Genomic DNA, 19,916 nt, shown 5'->3' with positions numbered 1-19,916 from the left:
ACTGAATTTCCAAGTGAATCACTGAGGAGTTCCACTCTGTCTGGTCAGAACTTGAAGGTCTCCCTGCCTTGTATGAGCTCTTAAGAGTTATTCAGCATACAACTTCTTAGTTTTTGTTTGTCCAGCCTTGTGGAGTTTCACTCAACATATGCATGGCCTAGTACCCGGTAAAGACTTATGCAGACATTTGGAGGTCTTTTTTCTTTTTCTTCTAAAGATTGGCACCTGGGCTAACAACTGTTGCCAATCTTCCTTTTTTTTTTTTTTTAAGGCTTGGCACCTGGGCTAACAGCTGTTGCCAATCTTTTTTTTTTTTTTTTTTTCCTGCTTTATCTCCCCAAACCACCCGGTACACAGTTGTATATCTTAGTTCCAGGTCCTTCTGGTGGTGGGATGTGGGATGGTGCCTCAACGTGGCCTGACGAGCGGTGCCATGTCCGCGCCCAGGATCCGAACCCTGGGCCACCGCAGCAGAGTGCGCTAATTTAACCACTTGGCTACGGAGCCGGCCCCTGGAGGTCTTTTTTTTCTAACTCCCTCCTTTCCAGAAATTTGCCCTGCAGCTTTCAGCAACTTCACCCTCCCCAACCACTGATCTCTATTTTATCTCCTCGGTGAAGCTGCTAGGTTCTGCTTAGGTCCCGCTCCCTGTGGTCATGATCCAGAAATTGCCTCCACACAGAAAGCTAGGGTGATCATAGAGCTACATTGTTTTAACTTAGCAGCATATTGAGAGGATTATATCCCATGATAAAGTAGGATTTATTCCAAGAATACGAAGATGGTTAAATATAAGAAAATCAATCAGTGTAATACAATACATTAATAAAGTGAAGGAAAAAACCCACATGATCATCTCAACAGATACAGAAAAAGCATTTGAGGAAATTCAATACCTTCCCATGGTAAAAACACTCAACAAACTAGGAATAGATGGAAACCACCTCAACATGATAAAGGCCATATATGAAGAATTCACAGCTAACATCATACTCAGTGATGTAAGAATGAAAGCTTTTCTTCCAAGATCAGGAACTAATCAAGGGTGCCTGCTTTCACCACTTCTATGCAACATGATATTAGAAGTTCTAGCCAGAACAGTTAAGCAAGAAAGAAATAAAAAGTGTACAAATTGGAAAGGAAAAAGTAAAATTGTCTCTATTCACAGATTATATGATCTTATGTGTAGAAAACTAAAGATTCCACACAAAAATCTGTTAGAATTATAACAAATTAAGCAACGTTTCAGGATACAAAATCAATTAAATTTCTATATATTAACAGTGTACAATCTGAAAAGGAAATTAAGCAAACAACTCCATTTACAATAGCATCAAAAAGAATAAAATACTTAGAAAGAAATTTAACCAAGGAGGCAATAACTTGTACATTGAAAACTACGAAATTTGGCTGAAGGAAATTAAAGACATGAATAAGTGGGACTACAACCCACATTCATGGATTGGAAGATTTAATATTGTTAAGCAATCTACAGACTCAACGTAATCTCTATCAAAATCTCATCAGCCTTTTTGCAGTAAGAGAAAACCTCATCCTAAAATTCATATGAAATCTCAAAGGACTCCCTAATAGTCAGAGAAATCTTGAAAAGAAGGAAGGAAATTGGGGACTCACAACTTACTGGTTTCAAAACTTTCTAAAGGCTACAGTATTCAAACAGTGTAGTACTGACATAAGGATGGATATATAGAGCAATGGAATAGAATAGAGATCCCAGAAATAAACCCTCTCATATATGGTCAAATCACTTTTGAAAGGGTGCCAAGACTATTCAGTAGGGGGAAAGACAGTCTTTTGAACAAATGGTGTTGGGAAAACTAGATATCCACATGCGTAAGAATGAAGTTGGGTCCTTGCCCTACACAATATACAGAAATTAACTAACAATGCATCAAACACCTAAATGTAAGAGCTAAAACTATAAAACTCTTAGAAAAAAAGATAGGGAAAAAAATGTTATGACATCAGGTTTGGTGATGATTTCTTGGATATGACACCAATTGCACAGGCAATAAAAGAAAAAAATAAATTGAGTTTTACCAAAGATAAAATTTGTGCATCAAAAGACACTATAAAGAGAGTTAAAGATAACCCATAGAATGGGAGAAGATATTAGCAAGTCATATGTCTGATAATGGATTAATATCCAGAATATGTAAAGGACCCTTCAAGTCAACAAAAACCAAAACAAAAAATTCAAAAATAAGCAAAGGACTTGAATAGACATTTCTCCAAAGAAGATATGCAAATGGCCAATAAGCTCATGAAAAGGTGTTCAACATCACTAGCCTTAGGGAATTGCAGATCAAAACCACAGTGAGATACCACTTCACATCCCTTAGAATATTATCCAAAAAATCCGAAAAGTGAAAAAAATGAAAATAACAAAGTTGCTGAGGATATAGGGAAGTTGGAACCACGGGCATTGATTGTTAGAATGTAAAATGGTGTAGCTGCTGTGGAAAACAGTTGGACAGTTCTTCAGATTGTTAAACAGAATTACTGTGTGATCCAGCAATTCATTTCCTAGATATGTGCCTGAAAGAATTGAAAGCAGAGACTCAAACAGATACTTGTATACCAATGTTTATAGCAGCATTATTCACAATAGCCAAAATGTGGAAAAAAGCAAATGTCCAGATGACTAGATAAACAAAATCTGGTATATACATACAAGGGAATAGTATTCAGCCCTTAAAAGGGATGAAATTCTGATAACATGTTATGACATGGATGAACCTGGGAGACATTATACTAAGTGGGATAAGCAAGACACAAAAGAATAAATATTCTATTGTTCCATTTATATAAGGTATATAGAATAGGCAAACTAAGAGACAGAAAGTATAATAGAGGTTACCATGGCCTCGGGGGAGGGAGGAGTTATTGTTTATTGGATGTAGAATTTTTGTTTGGTATGATCAAAAAGTTCCGGAGGTGCTGGCCCGGTGGCGCAGTGGTTAAGTTCGCACGTTCCGCTTCAGGGGCCCGGGGTTTGCCAGTTCGGATCCCCAGTACGGACATGGCACTGCTTGGCAAGCCATGGTGTGGTAGGCGTCCACATATAAAGTAGAGGAAGATGGGCATGGATGTTAGCTCAGGGCCAGTCTTCCTCAGCAAAAAGAGGAGGATTGGCAGCAGATGTTAGCTCAGGGCTAATCTTCCTCAAAAAGTTCTGGAATGGATAGCTGTGATGGTTGCACAACATTGTGAATGTACTTAATGCCACTGAATTGTACACTGCAACGTGGTTAAAATGTTAAATTTTATTACATATATTTTACCACTAAATGAACAAACAGTGAGTTATGTGTGTAATAGAGTTTGATTTGATGTTATGTATATTTTACCACAAAATAATTAAGTAAATAGTGGGTTCTGTGTCTAATAGAGTTTGATTGATGTCCTGGGAAAATTAGTGAGATTGTCTTGGGATAGAAAAAGCCTGCAGGTAGATAGGGGGAAAATAAGGTGTTTGTCAGGCTGTTATTCATAACTCATCAAGTGGCTATCATCATTGGTGTTAATGGACCATTTTGTTTCATTTTAATTCTATCCAGCATTATTTCCAGACTAACAGGTTGTTTAACACTGGTCTTTTACTTTATAACCTTTAGATTTTATAAACAAGAATCTGAATGGCCTGAAAGTAAGCAGTAGTGACCCTGATTAAGGCAACAGAACTTCAGAATGACCAGTTCTTCCTCTGGAATATATTACCCTTGGGGACTGTCCTACCATCATTGTCCCAACGTTGCTTATTCAGAGCCAGCCCAAAGACAAGTTGACTTCCAAGAGAGCCAGCAGTGCTTAGCAAACTTCTTTTCTAAAACAGTTGTTCATATTTTCTACAAAGATACAGTATAGCAAAATGGTTTAAAACTCACACTTTGAAATCAAACATCCTTAGTGGGCCTGGGCCCGTGGCCAAGTGGTTAAGTTCACCCACTCCACTTCGGCGGCCAAGGGTTTCACTGGTTCAGATCCTGGGGGCGGACATGGCACCGCTCATCAGGCCATGCTGAGAAGTCATCCCACATTGCACAACCAGAGGGATCTACAACTAGAATATACAATTGTGTACTGGGGGGCTTCAGGGAGAAGAAGAAGAAGAAGAAGATTGGCAACAGATGTTAGCTCAGGTGCCCATCTTTAAAAAAAAAAGAAAAATCCTTAGTGTCTTGGCTTTGGGAAGAGCTTGCTGAGTGACCTTTTGTAAAGTTGCTTAATCTCTTCATGCTTTACCTTTTAAATTCATCATAATATATAAGTAATAATCACTTCATGTGTTTATTGAGAAAATTAGATGTATATAAATACATTTATGTGTGTGTAATGTATGTAAAGTGTATAGCGTGGTGCCAGGTACGTATTAAATGCTCAATAGATATTAGTTGTTGCTGCTGCTGTTGCTGCTCTTATTCGTAAACGAGCTCAAGGTCCTGACCTGCAGACGGGAAGAGTCCGCAAGAAGGCATTTCTTGTTTAATTTTCCAAGGTTCTTATACTAGGCACACTTTCTTTCTCTCTCAGTCCTATGGTGGTATCATTCTAATGTCATCTTTACTTTTTTGTGTTTCGACTTCTCTTCTAAATTAGAGACCAAGAAACGCATTTTAATCTTGCCACATTTTTAAAATCTGTTGATACATTATAACCAGAGTTCACTAAGCAATACTTCTTCGTTCATTCGCTTTTTTAAAAAGTCTATTAAATCCCAGTTTTTTTCTTTCTCCCTCTCCTCTCAGCCCCTTTTGGACTGTAGATGCCAGGAACTGAATTAATTTAATTATGTCTCAGCTCCATAACACATTGTCATCATCAGTGCATGCAAGGTCCCTCTCTGGTTTTATTTTTACCCTTCATCCCTAAACCTCATCCTGTATCCTTCCTTCATAGGTACCCACTCTAATGTGTCTTTATATGTCCATAATGTGCATGCATTTTTGTAAATAGGTAATATGTTTTGTGTGCGTGGGTTTTTAATTTATAAGAAGATATTATGCTATTAATATCATTACATTTTAAAACTCTGTTAACTTTATATATGATTATTCAGTGCTTCTAAATTTTAACTATATTTTAGTTATCTATTCCCCAAAGGATGGACACCTAAATTACCATCAGCACCAAACATGCTCTAATTAGCATATTCTTACATTACCCTTTGTAGATAGGATGATCACATTAGTCCAAACTGAAGTGCTTTTGAAATTGAAGGGGACTATTTTAATAATACTGGGACAAGAAGTGTATATCAAGACTCCCAGACAAACCAGGACATGTGGTCCACCCTATCTATGGAAGATTTTCCTAGGACACGGCCAATAACCAGCAGATGTGCACTGGGATGACCCTTCCCTTTCTGATTATTTCCAGGTGACATCTGTTGGAATTGCTTGGTTCATGTGCTAGACTGATTGTTGCATCTTTTAAATACCACCTTTGCTAGACACTACTCATGAAGGGTATGTCTGGGTCACAGGTTATAGACATACTTAGTTTCAATAAGTTTTCGTTTTGATCCAGCCTTGTCGAATTAATAGGTGGATGGACCTTTTAATTTCCCTGTCTTCCTATATTTCAGGACTTTTCACATTTATACTATATATTTGGTCATCCTTTATCCATCAAACTATGTGGTTTGGGGCTGTAGCAGACTAGTTTATTGACAGCTACTCTTAATGCGTCTACTCAATATAGCAACCACTATGTACTTTATAAAGGATTTTTTCAGATTTTGTGTTATATCAGGCCAGTCTGGTGGTACGGCAGTTAAGTTCGCATGTTCTGCTTCAGTGGCCCAGGGTTTGCCGGTTCAGATCCCAGGTGTGGACCTACGCACTGCTTGTCAAGCCATGCTGTGGTGGGCATCCCACATATAAAGTAGAGGAAAATGGGCATGGATGTTAGCTCAGGGCTAATCTTCCTCAAAAAAATTTTAAAAAAAAATTTTTTTAATGATTTTGTGTTATTGGACCCTAACAATTACCTTTTGAGGTAGAGGGGGCAAAATTTGTGATCTTTATGTTACAGAAAAGGAAGCTGAGGGTCAGAGATACACTGACTTGTTTTAGTCCACATATCTGCGAAGTTATGGTGTTGAATTTGTGACCCGGTCTTCCGGCTTTCATTCGCTTATGCAAAAGCTAAAAGGGGCAGGGAAAAGGATAAACTTCTGTTTGTGGTTAAAGCAGGGACTATCCAATTTAGCTTTATGTCTTCCTCAGAACATAACACACAGTGCCTGGCACATACTAAATGATCAATAGTTTTTAATGATCAGATGACTGGGAATTAGGTAGGTATCCGCAGGGCCCAGGTTTGAATTGGTGATACTGCTACGTGGGGCTTTGGTGACTCCTGTTTATTGCAGCAGTGCTTCGAATTATAGGTAAGTTCAGTTCTGTAAATGTTCTGGCTGAAGAAAGGGACTTCCCGTTGGTCCCGGAGTTCTCGTGTTAAGTGGTGTGGGTCCTTTACAACTGAAATGTTTATAATAGGTTATAAACATGCCTATGGAATGTGATTTCTGTGGGGGAGTAGACTGTAATTGTTTGTTAATAGAAAATGTTGGTAAGATTTCTTCCACTCTCCTTTTCTAGACGCTGATCTGTAGCTTTAAATAACCAGTAACAAAGTTCCTCCTCGCTCTCAATATATTGCATTCAGCTGCGTATAACATGCTTCCTATTCCCAAGATCGCCAGAGGCAGCTGTAGTGTTTGGTGAGGGTGTTGGATTTCATTGAAAGATTTTCTCCAAATTGTTCCAGTATTGAGAGAGGCTGATTAGCCTCAGCCTCCTTGCTCAAACCTGTCGCAGTTTTGAAGTCATTTCAAAGCCTTCCATAATTAGGCTCCACCCACCTTTCCATCTTATCTCAAATAATTACCCACCTTCGCCTTTCTAATACCTTCCACCGCTATGATACAAATTAAAAGTGTTCTAGGAGAAACCATTTAGTGACTTAGATTTTTCATACCCTACCCTTCAAGGAATTTGAAATAGCCATCTTCCAGAAGTAGTTTTCTAAATCCTGCATTTCATTCTCCAGCTATAGATACTCTGTGCATAAGATATGCTATTTAAATTAGATGTTTCCTGCTGCTTCTCTCTTTGGTCATGTGTTTCCTTAAGTCACAGATTGGTTTGCTAGTGCTTATGTTAATGCTGTGAGCTTTACATGTAAGCTCTCATCCCACCAATAGGGAGAACTTGTTAGAAAGTCCACCTGTGTCTCTTTAAGCATCTGTTTTCTGTCGAAACCAATAGTAGGCTAGTGATTATGGCTCTTCCAATTGTGCCACTGGATTTTTGATTTTTTAATCGTTTCTAAACTCTCTCTTTTCTCTTTGTACCTTGGCTTTGAATTCTGCAGTACCTGACATAAAGAAAACCTTCGGGAAGTTCCTTTTCTTCTTTTCTTTTTAATGCGTAGGTAAAATCTCTTTATAACAAAGGTTTTTTTATAGTGAAATTCTTCCCCCAACTTAGTGGTTGGTCCATGGAAATGGTACTTGTCAAAGTGACAGTCAGGTTTTTTTCTTTTTTTAATTTTATTTCATTGTGGTAAGAACACTTAAATGAGATCTACTCTCCTAACAGATTAAGTATAAAACACTAGTATTATCTGTAGGCACAGTGTCATACGTCAGATCTCCAGAAGTTATTCATCTTGCATAACTGAAATTTTACACCTGTTTAAAATAGCGAAGAACAGAACAGTGTTTGCTAGAGGGAGGGGGAAATGGGGAGTTGCTAATCAATGGGTAGTCAGTTTTCTACAGTGAATAAAACTTGGCAATCACTGCACCCAAGTATGTGGTTGTTTGCACTTGAGGTAGAAAAGGAAAGAAGAGTGAATTTGGTGATTTAGTCCTATCATGAAGCACTAGTTACCTTTCTAGTTCACCAGTTTCCTGCCAACACCTACACTACTGCCCCCTCAACTCAAAATAGAAACAATTAATGAAACTCCCAAGACCATTTCTTCCCAAACACCACCATACACAAACTCTCTCAAAGGTTGGAAGAAGAGAAGTATGGAGGACGGTTTGGTTAGGTATCTCTCTCCCACTAAATTAAGCACAGTTCATTTGCTAATTAGTTAAAAGTAGTTTCTTCTCATGAACACAGCTAACCCTGTTACATTAGTAGCAGGAAAGTCAAGAACTGGATCCTATGAATGCCACCAGCAGAATCAAAATCAAATGTGAGCAGAAGCACATCTTACAAGAATCACCATTATTCTTTCACTGAGTTCAGTGTAGATCCTTCTTTTTATATTCAACAAACCGTGTTGATCACTTTGTTTGTACTTTTAGTCCTGCCTGGTCTGAGTGGACAACTCTGAGTACTCTTGACCTTTGTTGGTGATACTAGTCGCTGACCTTGTTCGTGACTATACACTAGCTATGTCACAGTCTGACTTGCCAGCCTTCCCTCCCTGCTAGGCCTTTCCTCTCTCTTTATCCTCCTCTTCTCTAACTCCTTTTCTTTCTTCTTCACCCCTATCTCCTTCACAACTCCTCCATGATTTTCTCAGGGCTGGGCTTCAACATCGTCGGTGGGACAGATCAGCAGTATGTCTCCAACGACAGTGGCATCTACGTCAGCCGCATCAAAGAGAATGGGGCTGCGGCCCTGGATGGGCGGCTCCAGGAGGGTGATAAGATCCTCTCGGTGAGAACCGGCTTCGGCCTCCTTCACTGTCCCTGGCTCCCTAGACCCTATTCCCACCCTCTAACCCTTCCTTGGGACGATTCCTGCCTGCCTTGTTGGCTCTGAAAATGTCCAGATTATAGCATTCAGTGGGAGGGACCTTGATCAGTCATCTTCAGCCCTACCAAAGAGCGTGGAGGACATTTTCTCGCTTGACAGACTAGACAAATTAAGTGCAGAATGTGAAATTACTTAGCCAAGGTCCAAACACATGGAACAGGGAGGGTGAGGGACTGATCTGGGGGAAGGGAACTTAAAACCCACGCTTTCTGTCGTTCTTCCATTTACTTTATCACCTCCCTTTTGTTAATTAAAACACTAATGTGTGTCTTCCTCCAAAAGAGACAGAAAAGTAGGGTAGCAATTAAGTGTCCTCCTGAGACTCACAGCCCTTTTTCATCCGTTGTTAATGTGAAAAATTGGAATGCAGTCTGATTTGGATATCTGTCCACCGTGCTCCCATTTCTCTTTGCTAATTTCTCTAATAAGAGACTTAATACATGATAACCATTAATTGTATTATTTTTGGAAGTTCATCAAGGGCAAGGACCAGATCTTTTTTTAATGTTTTACATCCTAGCACAGTGCCCAATATATATCTAACAAGTGAACAAGTTAGGAAATTCAGGCAAACTTAGAAAGGTTGGCTGATCCAGAATATAAATATAGTATCATGGATGGTAATATCCTATTTTAGTCCTTTTTACTGGTTTGCCTCTTTTCAGTCCATTAAGCTTCTCCTAGACGTGGTATATTAATCTGTGAGACAGAGAGAGTGATAATCTACCTTTTATCTCAAAAGGATATTGAGAAGTTTAGAAGCAGATTATTTCCTACAGCTGCCAGGAGAAAGACATTCTAAAAACACATCACCTTGAGTGTTAGAGTAAGGAAAACCTGAGAGTGAGTTAAAGTTATGGCATGTCGTTAGAAACTGTGCAGCTTATATTTTGGCACATACCACATTCTCTCTAGAACACTGGGCCCTGGGCTCCATGGGTAAAGAGGGACTTGAAAAGTATAGGGGTTTAGAAGAGAGCCTGTTATTTAGAAAGCTTTGGTTAAAGGTAGGTTATTGAAACATGAGAATGGTTAGAAGTTTTTGAGTCCTATATATGCCACACAATATGCTAAGAACTTTAAACTTACTGTTGTAGTAACCCTATGAGGTGGGTACAATTATTATGCCTATTTCACAGCTGAGGAACCTGAGGCTTAGTGAGGTCAAGCAGCTTGCCCAAGGTCACACAACTAGTAAGTGGCAGAAGACTAAAACTTTGGGGTCTGTCTGAATTTGGAGCCTCTACTCTTAAACCAGTATACTGTACTGCCTCCCAAAAGGTAAATGAGGAGCTAGGATTAGGTATCCTAAACAGAAAGTTGTATGATGAATTAATACTGGATTTTGTGTATGGTCTTATGTAGAAACTGAAATTAATCTTTCCATAAAGGATAGAATTAGACAGGGAAAAAACTTGAATGTGAGAGAATTTATTAGACATAAGCTGAGATGAAGAGCCTTTCTTATGTGGGCCGTTGCGTTATAGAGAAAAGAAATTCTTGGAAGGCCACTCAAGTTTTTAAAAAGGGTATTGTAGGAGATAAATGTCAATGAAGAGAAAAGTCGATGTCTAAAAAACTCAGCTCACTTGACTTTAAAATTTATAGCAAAGAGGATTTTACTTTATCAAAATAGAAGAAATAGTACAAAGATCTATCTAAGATATTAAACATTACAAATATATAAGACATGTTACAAAGAAGATTCAAGTTTATGTTGTGGCCAATTAAGAAGACATGTGAAAGAAGAGAGGGGGAAGTAAAAGCAAAAATATAAGACAGATATAGAAAGAAAGGGGACAGAGAAAGAGAAAAAGATGGCACATATACAAGAGGAAAAGGTCAGTTTATCCTCTCCGTTCTATCCAGGGCTATATTTTTTGACTCCAGTTTCCCTTGCAAGTGTTTACTCCACAATTATTCTTTCTAGATCCCATTCCTTGAGAAACATCACCTCTGTTGCCTGACTCACCATCCTATTCCTTCTCTATCCTTAAGTGAATTTGTTAGGCATAACCATTTAACAGTTACAGCTATAATTCTTTAGCTCACTTCATCCCTTTGATGTACTTACGTACTCATTTATTATTGGCTTTGACATCTCTGTAAAATTATACCAAATTATTTATTAGCCTATATTCCCATTTATTCTTTATGGGCTTTCCTGTCTTCCTCACATGAGTTATTTTTCCGTGTTGTAAAGTATGCCCCAATTCTTTCATTTAAGTTTTGTTAGATAATCAGACTAAGAATATGTCCCTTCTTTAGTACATATCCATTTTGGATAACTAATAGAAATATCATTAAGTGATCTAAATTTCCTGTCAGTTATTATTCACTATTAATTTAATCTTTCCGTTTCTCCCTAAATAATGCCCATGTTTTGTCTTAATTGCAAGTTCTAAGATTAAATAACTGCATGACTTATCATGCAATTTACCTTTCTCATCAAAAGTGAAATTTAATTTTTTGTGATCATTGTGGATGGTTTAAACAAAAAAGAAAAAAGAACAGAAATTTCTTTCATTAGTGAATGTAAATGATTTTTAAGGCCCTGTTGCATTTGACAAAGAACCATTAAACAAAAACAGATATTACCTATAGAAGAACAGGCCTGAAATTGAGCTGAGGGCTGGAGATTTCTCACCCAAAGTTCATTTTGTGTGTATGATTGTGAGGATGGTTTGATATTTGTATAGGTTACCAGGGAAGCTGGGGAAATTTTATTTTTGTGAGGGAAATATAAACTGTCTAGGTTTCTCATTTCCCCTGTGTGTCTACCTAAATGAAGGGAGGTGGATAGTCAAGAATAGTCAACCCTCAGTGAACTCCACAATTTTATGAAGCTCAGGATGATACAGCTGATTATTATACTGCACAGATGAATGTTCCATTTTGACCAAACCTCTTATATAACAAAATGGCACAGATTGGGTCATTAGTCAGCTGCATGTCATGTTCTCTTCAAATACGGTTCTTAATTTGATGAATAAAAGAGTTGAGTAGTCATCAGCATTTATCAACTATTGTACTTGATGGCCTGCAGAGCGCTGTGCCAGGGACTGTGGAAAATTAAAAGAAAATGAAAGACTAGTCTCTGCCCTTAGCTTAGAAATCAATGAGAATGACCCACCAGAAGCCCTCATCCAGTCAGCTGCAGAGGCGTTGAAATATACAGAATACAAAGTGCCTCTATGGAAGAGTCTTTGTCTTCTCGTCTCTGTGTCCCCAGCACCTAGGCCTGTGGCTGGCACAGAGTAAGCATCTAATAAGTTAATTGCTCTGTGAATGAATTATAGTGTAACAGACTTTTTTTTGTTTGGGCTTGATTAGTTGGAACTAGATAATCTATTTTTTTCTTCCTTCAACTGATGAAAAAAGGGGACCCCCCCCCAACTTTGTGGTTCATTTCAGGTTCTTGATAAAAAATTAAAATATCCAAAGTATAATCTGAGGTCAGTGTTTATTAAATTGAGCCTATTCTTTCTCCACATCATTTACAGCTACATTTGTGTCATCCTATAGTTAGAGCTCCTGTAACTGTAACATGAGCCTGAGATAATGTTAGATTATCCTGAGGCAATTCAAAATTATTAATCATCGGAGAAAACTAATTTTAACTCAGTGTACTCATTTCCTAAGGCAGGAGATAGGAAACTCATTTTTAAAGACTGCTAACAATTATAGTTAAAGCAAAAAATTATATATTTCCCTATCAGTTAACTAGAATACCACCATCCTAATTCTTGAATATTTGGTCAGCAAAATTTTCAAGCACGTTGCAAATTTTCCATATCTCAGGTTCAGAAAAACTTACTATGACTTGAGTTACAGAAGCTGAAGTAGCAAGTTTAGTTAGCAGTGTTCTATGGTTTCGCAGTTGAGTAGCTGTTGGTACTAAAGTTGGGGTCCAGGGATCATCTGTTATCACCTGGGAGCTTCTTAGAAATGTAGAGTCTCAGGAATCCTCCCAGACCTATGGAGTCAAAGTTTACATTGTAACAAGATCCCTGGGTGAGTCTGTGAATAAAGTTGAGAAGCACTGCTGTAGGCAAGTGTTTTCCAAACCTTTTAAATTATGACCTGTAATAGGAAATACACACATACGCACATATAATTGAAGCAGAGTTTAACAAAATAATACCTATCTCTTCTATATGTGATGCAGTCTGGTATGTTGTCTTTTCTTCTAATTTTGCTTTTTTAAAAATTAAATACTGGTCTTGACCCACTGGATTGACTTCAACTTCCTCTTTAATGGGTCAGCAGACCCATATTTGAAAAACCACTACTCCAGCAAATGGAAAAATACTGATGAAATCCATGGATGCATAGAGTATGTATTAAATAGGGTAAGTAGGCTGGGTGTGGAGACCAGTAAGAGGACCATTTCAGGCAGTTTAGGTTAAAGATAACTCAAACTTCAGAATTACCTGGAGGGCTTATTAAAGCACAGATTGCCACAATGGGCTCTAATAATTTGCATTTTTAACAAGTTCCAGGTTGATGCTAATACTGCTGGTCCTGGGACCACACTTTGAGAACCTCGGGTCTATAATATTAGTAAGGATAGTCATAAAGAGAGTGGATTCCACATATATTTGGAGTTAAAAAAACAGAGCTTGTTGGTTAGTCAGTGTCAACTGGAATCTATAGAAATGCGTGGAGGAGGTAAATATTGGAAAACAAATTCTGCTTTGGAATAGAGATGACATTGTCAAGAGAGAAAGAATCACAATTTACTTTATGGGACTGGTTTACATTGGGCAAAGGATGAGAAAGGGTTCTTTAAAAAAGAAATTCCTGGGCCAGTCCTGGTGGCCTAGTGGTTAAGTTCAACGTGCTCCACTGCAGCAGCCTGGGTTTGGTTCCCAGGTGTGGACCTATACCACTCATCTATCACTGGCCATGCTGTGAAGGTGGCTCACCTACAAAATAGAGGAAGATTGGCAGCGTATGTTAGCTCAGGGCAAATCTCCCTCAGCAAAAAAATAAATAAAAATAAAAAAAGAAATTCCCTTTGCAGTTCTGAAAGGCCTCCAGTTTGGGGTTTTATTTTTTAAAAAGCAATGAAAATAACTGTCCTCTTATACTAAGATAGCTTTAGGCTTAACTGAGAGGGTTGTAAGGCAGAACTGGCATAATTAGCCTGTGCCCTGTATAGCACCTGATGTCACCAGTGTTTTCTTCCCTGTTAGCAGAAGGAGTCTCAGGTGAGGACCAAGATTACGCACTGAGTCATCAGGATGGAAGCTGCCGTTAGAGTCCATGCCTGGGGCCAGCCCGGTGGCACGGTGGTTAAGTGTTTAAGCAGTTAAGGTTCTGCTTCAGCGGCCCCGGGTTTGCTGGTTCGGATCCCGGGTGCGGACATGGCACCTCTTGTCAAGCCATGCTATGGATAGGCGTCCCACATATAAAGTAGAGGAAGATGGGCATGGATGTTAGCTCAGGGCTAATGTCAGTCAGGCTTTGTAGAGTTATAGCCTTTGCAGGGTGCACTCTACAACCAAACCTCAGGAAATCATGTGACATTTATTACACTCAAGTGTTGTTCAAAGCACTATCCAGGTATGATAGGGGTTATAGTGATGGGTTGAGATAAAGCCTCTCCAGGTTATTTATAGTAGCCTGTAAAGTGATAATCATATAAGGCAAAGTTCAGTTTGAGCTTTAAGAGAGTAATGTAGTGTGGAGATTCTAGGAAGGAAATCAGTCACATCTAATGGAGTTATCTAGAAAGGCTTTGTCAATGAAGTGACACTTAACTAAATTCCTTTCTTAATTTGATGTTACTTCAATATATACAAATGAATAAAAATATTAATATATACACACCTTATGTTTTTTTATACAACTGTAAAATTTTAAAGTGTATATAATGTATAGGTACAAATGAAACTGCAAAACCAATACAGATTCAATTTGCAACATTACTGTGATGGATAATGATATGTGCTGAAATAAATTCCTTGCTTACAATGTAAATTTCTATAGTGTTTTAAAGTAGAGGCTTTGGGGCTGGGCTGCTTGTATTTGAATCCTGGTTTTGCTATTTCCATTCTACGTGCCCATGGACAAGTTGGCATGGCCTCCCTAGTTTTATCACCTATAAAACAAAGGTTCTTAACTTATAGGGCTCCTTTGAAGACTTAAATAAGTTAGTGCATGTAAAATGAATTAGATAGCTCCAGACATAATATGCAATGATTTCTGTCAATTATTACTGACACTATGGGAAAGATTATTTTGAACTCAGTATTCCTGCCATTGAGTGTCATGTAGTGACTCACTTCTTCCACTTGCATTCATATTACTATGAAACTTGGCTCTGATATTGAGCTATGACATTTTTCGCATTCATTGACATAACTGCATCACGAACTTACTTGTTTATCTCTAAGAGAAAATACCTATTTCTTTACAATGATAAATAGAGTTATCACGTGGGCTAGATTAGTCAAGTGAGCATTCACACTACAATCAGCAATCTCACACCTATTCTCTCTCCTGAGGAATTACCTAGAACATGGGTTCATTGAGAATTTATTGTGATGGTTCTAGAAATCCTAAAGTTCTTTCCCTGTGGCATATCTACCCAAAAAACCAAGGCATAATCAGAAGGAGGCTTGGTAGCATGAAATCAAAGTCCATCAATTAAAAACCCTGTATTCATTTCTGCATTATAGGTAGCAGGACTGATCCTATTTAATATCAATCTTGGAAGATAAATAGAGTTTTTTTAAAAGGGAAGGGTATTCGGATGGTGGATATAGCTTGAGCACAGTTATGAACGTAAGAATATATGTTTTATGTCCCAGAGTCAGTGAGTTCTGTGATTTAGCTAGACCATAGGATATATCAAAGGGCGTAACGAGAGATTCAACTGGGAAGGTAAGTTGGAGCCAATTCCTAGAGGATTTTGCCTACCAGAATGAGAAAACAAGCATGCACTTTCTTCCCCTGCTTCCAGTTTTGTTTCTGTTTTTGAGTGGTAAAGTGAGATAAACAGAATTGCACTTTAGGGAGATTGATCTGGAGACTTAGTATTTGAATAGGTTAGAATGAGGGAGGACCTAGAGGAAAGTAGATCAGAGAGAAGGTGATCACAGTAGTTCATCTAAAAGTATCCACAGCTTAGAGAAAAATAGCATATGAGGAATGTCATTATGTTGGACTACAGGATTTGGCAATATATTGTATATGAAGATTGACAGAGTGGAGAGAGTTTTAAAATATTCTCAAAATTTTTGTCTGAAGGAATGGAGTGACAATAAGAGGGAAGTTGGGATAGTCTGCTTTTGTGGGAAGTAATAAAGAGGCTTTGGAGATGTTGAATTGGGGTCTAGCCAGAATATCCAAGTACAGGCACTTGGCAGGAAGTTGACAAATCCAGAAGTAGAAGTAGGGATAAAAATTTGGGAGTTGTCTTGCAGATTACAGTTGAATTTGTGAAAGATCACCATAGGAGAGAAGATATGAGGACAAAAGACTACCGACATGAAGGAATATTTATCTACCTTAAGAAGGAAGGAAGGGAAGAGGAATCTGAAAAAGAACAGTTCAAGAAGTAAGGGAGCTAAGTGTTCACAAGCTAAGACAGGAGAGAACTGCAAAAGGGAGGAGGTGGTCTGAAGACTGAAAAAGAGCTCTGGGACTTGGTGATTGGAAGTCACTGCTGACCTGCAGGACAGCATGTTCTTCCCTCCTACCTCATTTATTCTGGGATTACAATGGAATAAAGAGTGAATGGATGCTGAGGAAGTGGAGGTAGTGCATACAAACAGTTCTTTCAACAAGTTTTACAATGAAGAAAAGAGGAGAGAAGATGGGAGGAGGATGATAGTGGGTTCCAAGAAATATTTGTATTGTTTACTTTTTGTTAGTGTTGTCAAGTTGATCTGACTCCTAGTGACCCTGTGTACAGGAAAGCAGAACGCTGCCTGATCTTTTTGCACCATCCAGCACTATATCAGACAGTGTTCTGCTACTATTCATAGGGTTTTCGTGGCCAGATTTTTCAGAAGTGAGCAGCCTGGTCCTTCTTCCTAGTCTGTTAGTCTGGAAGCTCCACTGAAACCTGTCCACCATGGGTGACCCTGCTGGTATTTGGAATACTGGTGGCATAGCTTTCAGCATCACAGCAGCACGCAGCTACCACAGTATGATAACCAACAGATGGGTTGTGTGGTTCCCTGAGCAGGACACCAACTCAGGCCGTGATGTTGGGAGCACCAAATCTTAACCACTAGACTACCAGGGCTAGCTGTTTTCTTTATGGATGAGGATAATTTTAGTTGAGAAGGAATGGAGAGGGATATAATTAAGGAATCAAGAAGAGTAAATGACTGCTTATTATGTAAGGAGGCTAGAAGGTATATGATCAAGAGCACTAGTGGATGGTTTAGCCTCAATAGAGGAAATAAATCTAATTCAGAAATAAGGAGAAAGCAGCAGTGAGAGGATATCAAGAAACTTTGAGAGGAAAGGAAAGAAATTGGAGAGAGTGCCTGTGAGAAGTTCTTAATATTCTCAAGAAAGATAAGGCAAAGGAATGCTAAGAGGAGAGATGGGATTGGAGTTGGGGTTTGATGATAGGATGTGGAACAGCTACCACTGAGTATTACTGAGTTCACCAGATGAGTAGAAGGGTTGTGAGGATATAGCTGGAGTCAGCTAGCATGGATTTGTGGTGGAGAGTGTGACTGTGTGTCTTTCTCCAGGAATATTAAACTCAGTGATGACAAGGAAAGTAAATGCAGTGTGTTGCCCAGGACTGGAAAGATGACAGAAGACCATGGGGACACGGGATTCTAATAGTTTACCAAGTGGTTTGTTGAAATAACAACAGGAACTCCTAGATGGGTAAGGATGCAAGTCAAGTCTAAAAAGGTTAAAAGCTTTGATGAGGATAAAGAGGAAATTCAGTAGAGGAATAAGAAGTGTGAAGGAAGTAGAAATGGTAGCCAGTTTTTTAAAGAGTTTTGAGATACTAGAGCTGAAGCATGCCTACTGTTGAAGTCCAAGGCTTCTGCCAATTGGTGACTAAAGTAGACTAGATCTGGAAACTATTCATTTGGGAAGGTTGACATACTGTAAGGCCAAAGTATTGTTAGATTGATTCACCAAGGATATTGGCAGGAGATAGAGTGGAGGGATGACTATGAACCTCTTAGAGAAGGGAGACTGTGACAAGGAAGATGAGAGGGTTGAATATATCAACGGCTTGAGCTTCAGCTGAGTGGAGAGTAGTTGGTGAGTCAAGATGGAGGAATAATAGTGCAGAAGGAAGAGTAAAAGGAAAAGGTACTTTCATCTTCCTTCCGGTATTTAAAAACCCTAACCCTAGCTCCTACACCTACTATGACTTTGGATAAATTACCTAACCTTGCTAAGCTTCAGTTTCTTCATCTGTGAAAACATGGTAAAAATAGTATCTACCTCATAGGATTATTATGAGAATTAAATTAGATAATGTATGTAAAGCATTTAGCACAGAACCTACCAAATAAATATATTAGATGTTCTTGCTGCTGTTGCTGTTGTGTGAAAGATATGTAGATCTTGCATAAAGTGGGCTATGCTGTGTCAGTATAAGCTAGATATCACTTCTGGTCAGTGTCACTTCTGACACTGAAAAGTATTAATACTGGAAGTCTGTCACATCTCTTACCTCTAAGTGGTAGGACTGACCTACACTAAAACATTTTTTAAGAGTTTATATCATCACAGAAATATGGTTTAGTAAATTTGAGGAGGATAGGAGTATCCATGGAATCAAGCGAAATCATTCACAATAGAGCAAGATCAATAGAATGGGCTAGATTTGCACCACATTGGAATAAATTGTGGGAGAGTTTCATAGTGTTATATTTCTAGAGTTGAAGCTGGCAATGCCAGGGGTTAGGAGTATGAAGGATGGAGTGGTAACCTGGAAGACTGCGTTAACTCTAGGGACGCAGGCTTCTGATCGTGGAAGACATAGAAGTCCAGTAACAGAATCCAAAGTGTCAAAACGAGACAGACAGTAGAGCTAGGAGGAAGAGGAGACTACCTTTTTTCCTTTTTTGACTTAGGAGCTCTTCAAATGGCCCATGGAACCTCAGTTCTAGGAAGATATAGCTTTGAAAATGAAAAAAGTTATTCTGAGTTCTAAGTCACTTTACCCATTCTCCTAGCCCTTGGTGTCAGAGTTTGTTTTCTAACTGTTTGGTCACATGAAAGTAAATCTTTGACTTATGAGAGTTCGCGTTCCCCCTCTCTTACTCCTTTTCCCTGCTGTTTTGACAGGTGAATGGCCAAGACTTAAAGAACCTGCTGCACCAGGATGCTGTAGACCTCTTCCGTAACGCCGGCTATGCCGTGTCCCTCAGGGTGCAGCACAGGGTAGGTAGTATTTGCAGCCAGCAGCCTGGCACCAAGCTTTTGTGCCATTCTGGTGAATAAACCCTGTGGTGTCACCTTCAGGAGTGTGTTTGCCTTTCTTTCTTTCACTCTCACTCTGCCGAAGGGCTTGTCTGGCACAGGCAGGCGTCTTCTGGGACTACTTCTTGTTATTGAAGGAAATTCGTAACAGTACACCTGCAACCCAGCCCCTAGCTTCAAGGTAATGTGCCTTGAAGATAAAGCTCAAGAACAAAATTAAAATACACGGGGAAAAAAATATAACCAGAATCGATTTTAATTTTTAGTAGATAAGGAAACATATGTCTGCCCTTGAGCATTTTTATTTATAAAACTGTAAGTACATGTGGGTTTTCTGATACCCGCTGTGTACTTTTCCCTGTCACTGCCGTGAAACCCTTTTTCATCACCTTGCTGACCCTCTTGACCAAGGCTCAGGTCCCCAAAGGGGAGCTCCAGGAAAAGGGAAATTGAATTCAGAATTCAGTGAAGTTGATACCTATCCCTGCGTCCACCTCTTAGTTCCTGGGCTTTTATAATTTGGATAATGGGAAGAGAAGCCTGGATAGACATAATTCCTCCCACAGCACCAAGGACTTCAGAGTACATATACAACACAGGTTCAATGTGCTTTTAAAGTTACTCCCTCTTAAATTGATGCTGTCTTTGCCTCACTCAGCTCCTGAGTGAGGCTTCAGAGGCTGAAAAAGA

General features: G+C 38.9%; 1 protein-coding gene across 1 annotated transcript in view; it reads left to right on the top strand.

The window, feature by feature from the left end:
* The window catches only part of SYNJ2BP (synaptojanin 2 binding protein), a 42,542-nt gene that overhangs the window by 14,816 nt on the left and 7,810 nt on the right, over nucleotides 1-19,916 (top strand). Inside the window, exons 2-3 of the mRNA XM_014867203.3 lie at nucleotides 8,569-8,705; nucleotides 19,092-19,187. Of these exons, the coding sequence (XP_014722689.1) occupies nucleotides 8,569-8,705; nucleotides 19,092-19,187 (233 nt within the window). The remainder of the gene's footprint in view (nucleotides 1-8,568; nucleotides 8,706-19,091; nucleotides 19,188-19,916) is intronic.

Source organism: Equus asinus, chromosome 7, assembly GCF_041296235.1.
Source record: "Equus asinus isolate D_3611 breed Donkey chromosome 7, EquAss-T2T_v2, whole genome shotgun sequence".
Taxonomy (NCBI): Eukaryota; Metazoa; Chordata; class Mammalia; order Perissodactyla; family Equidae; genus Equus; species Equus asinus.
Note: the sequence above shows the minus strand (reverse complement) of the source record. Positions and strands in the feature narration are given on the sequence as shown.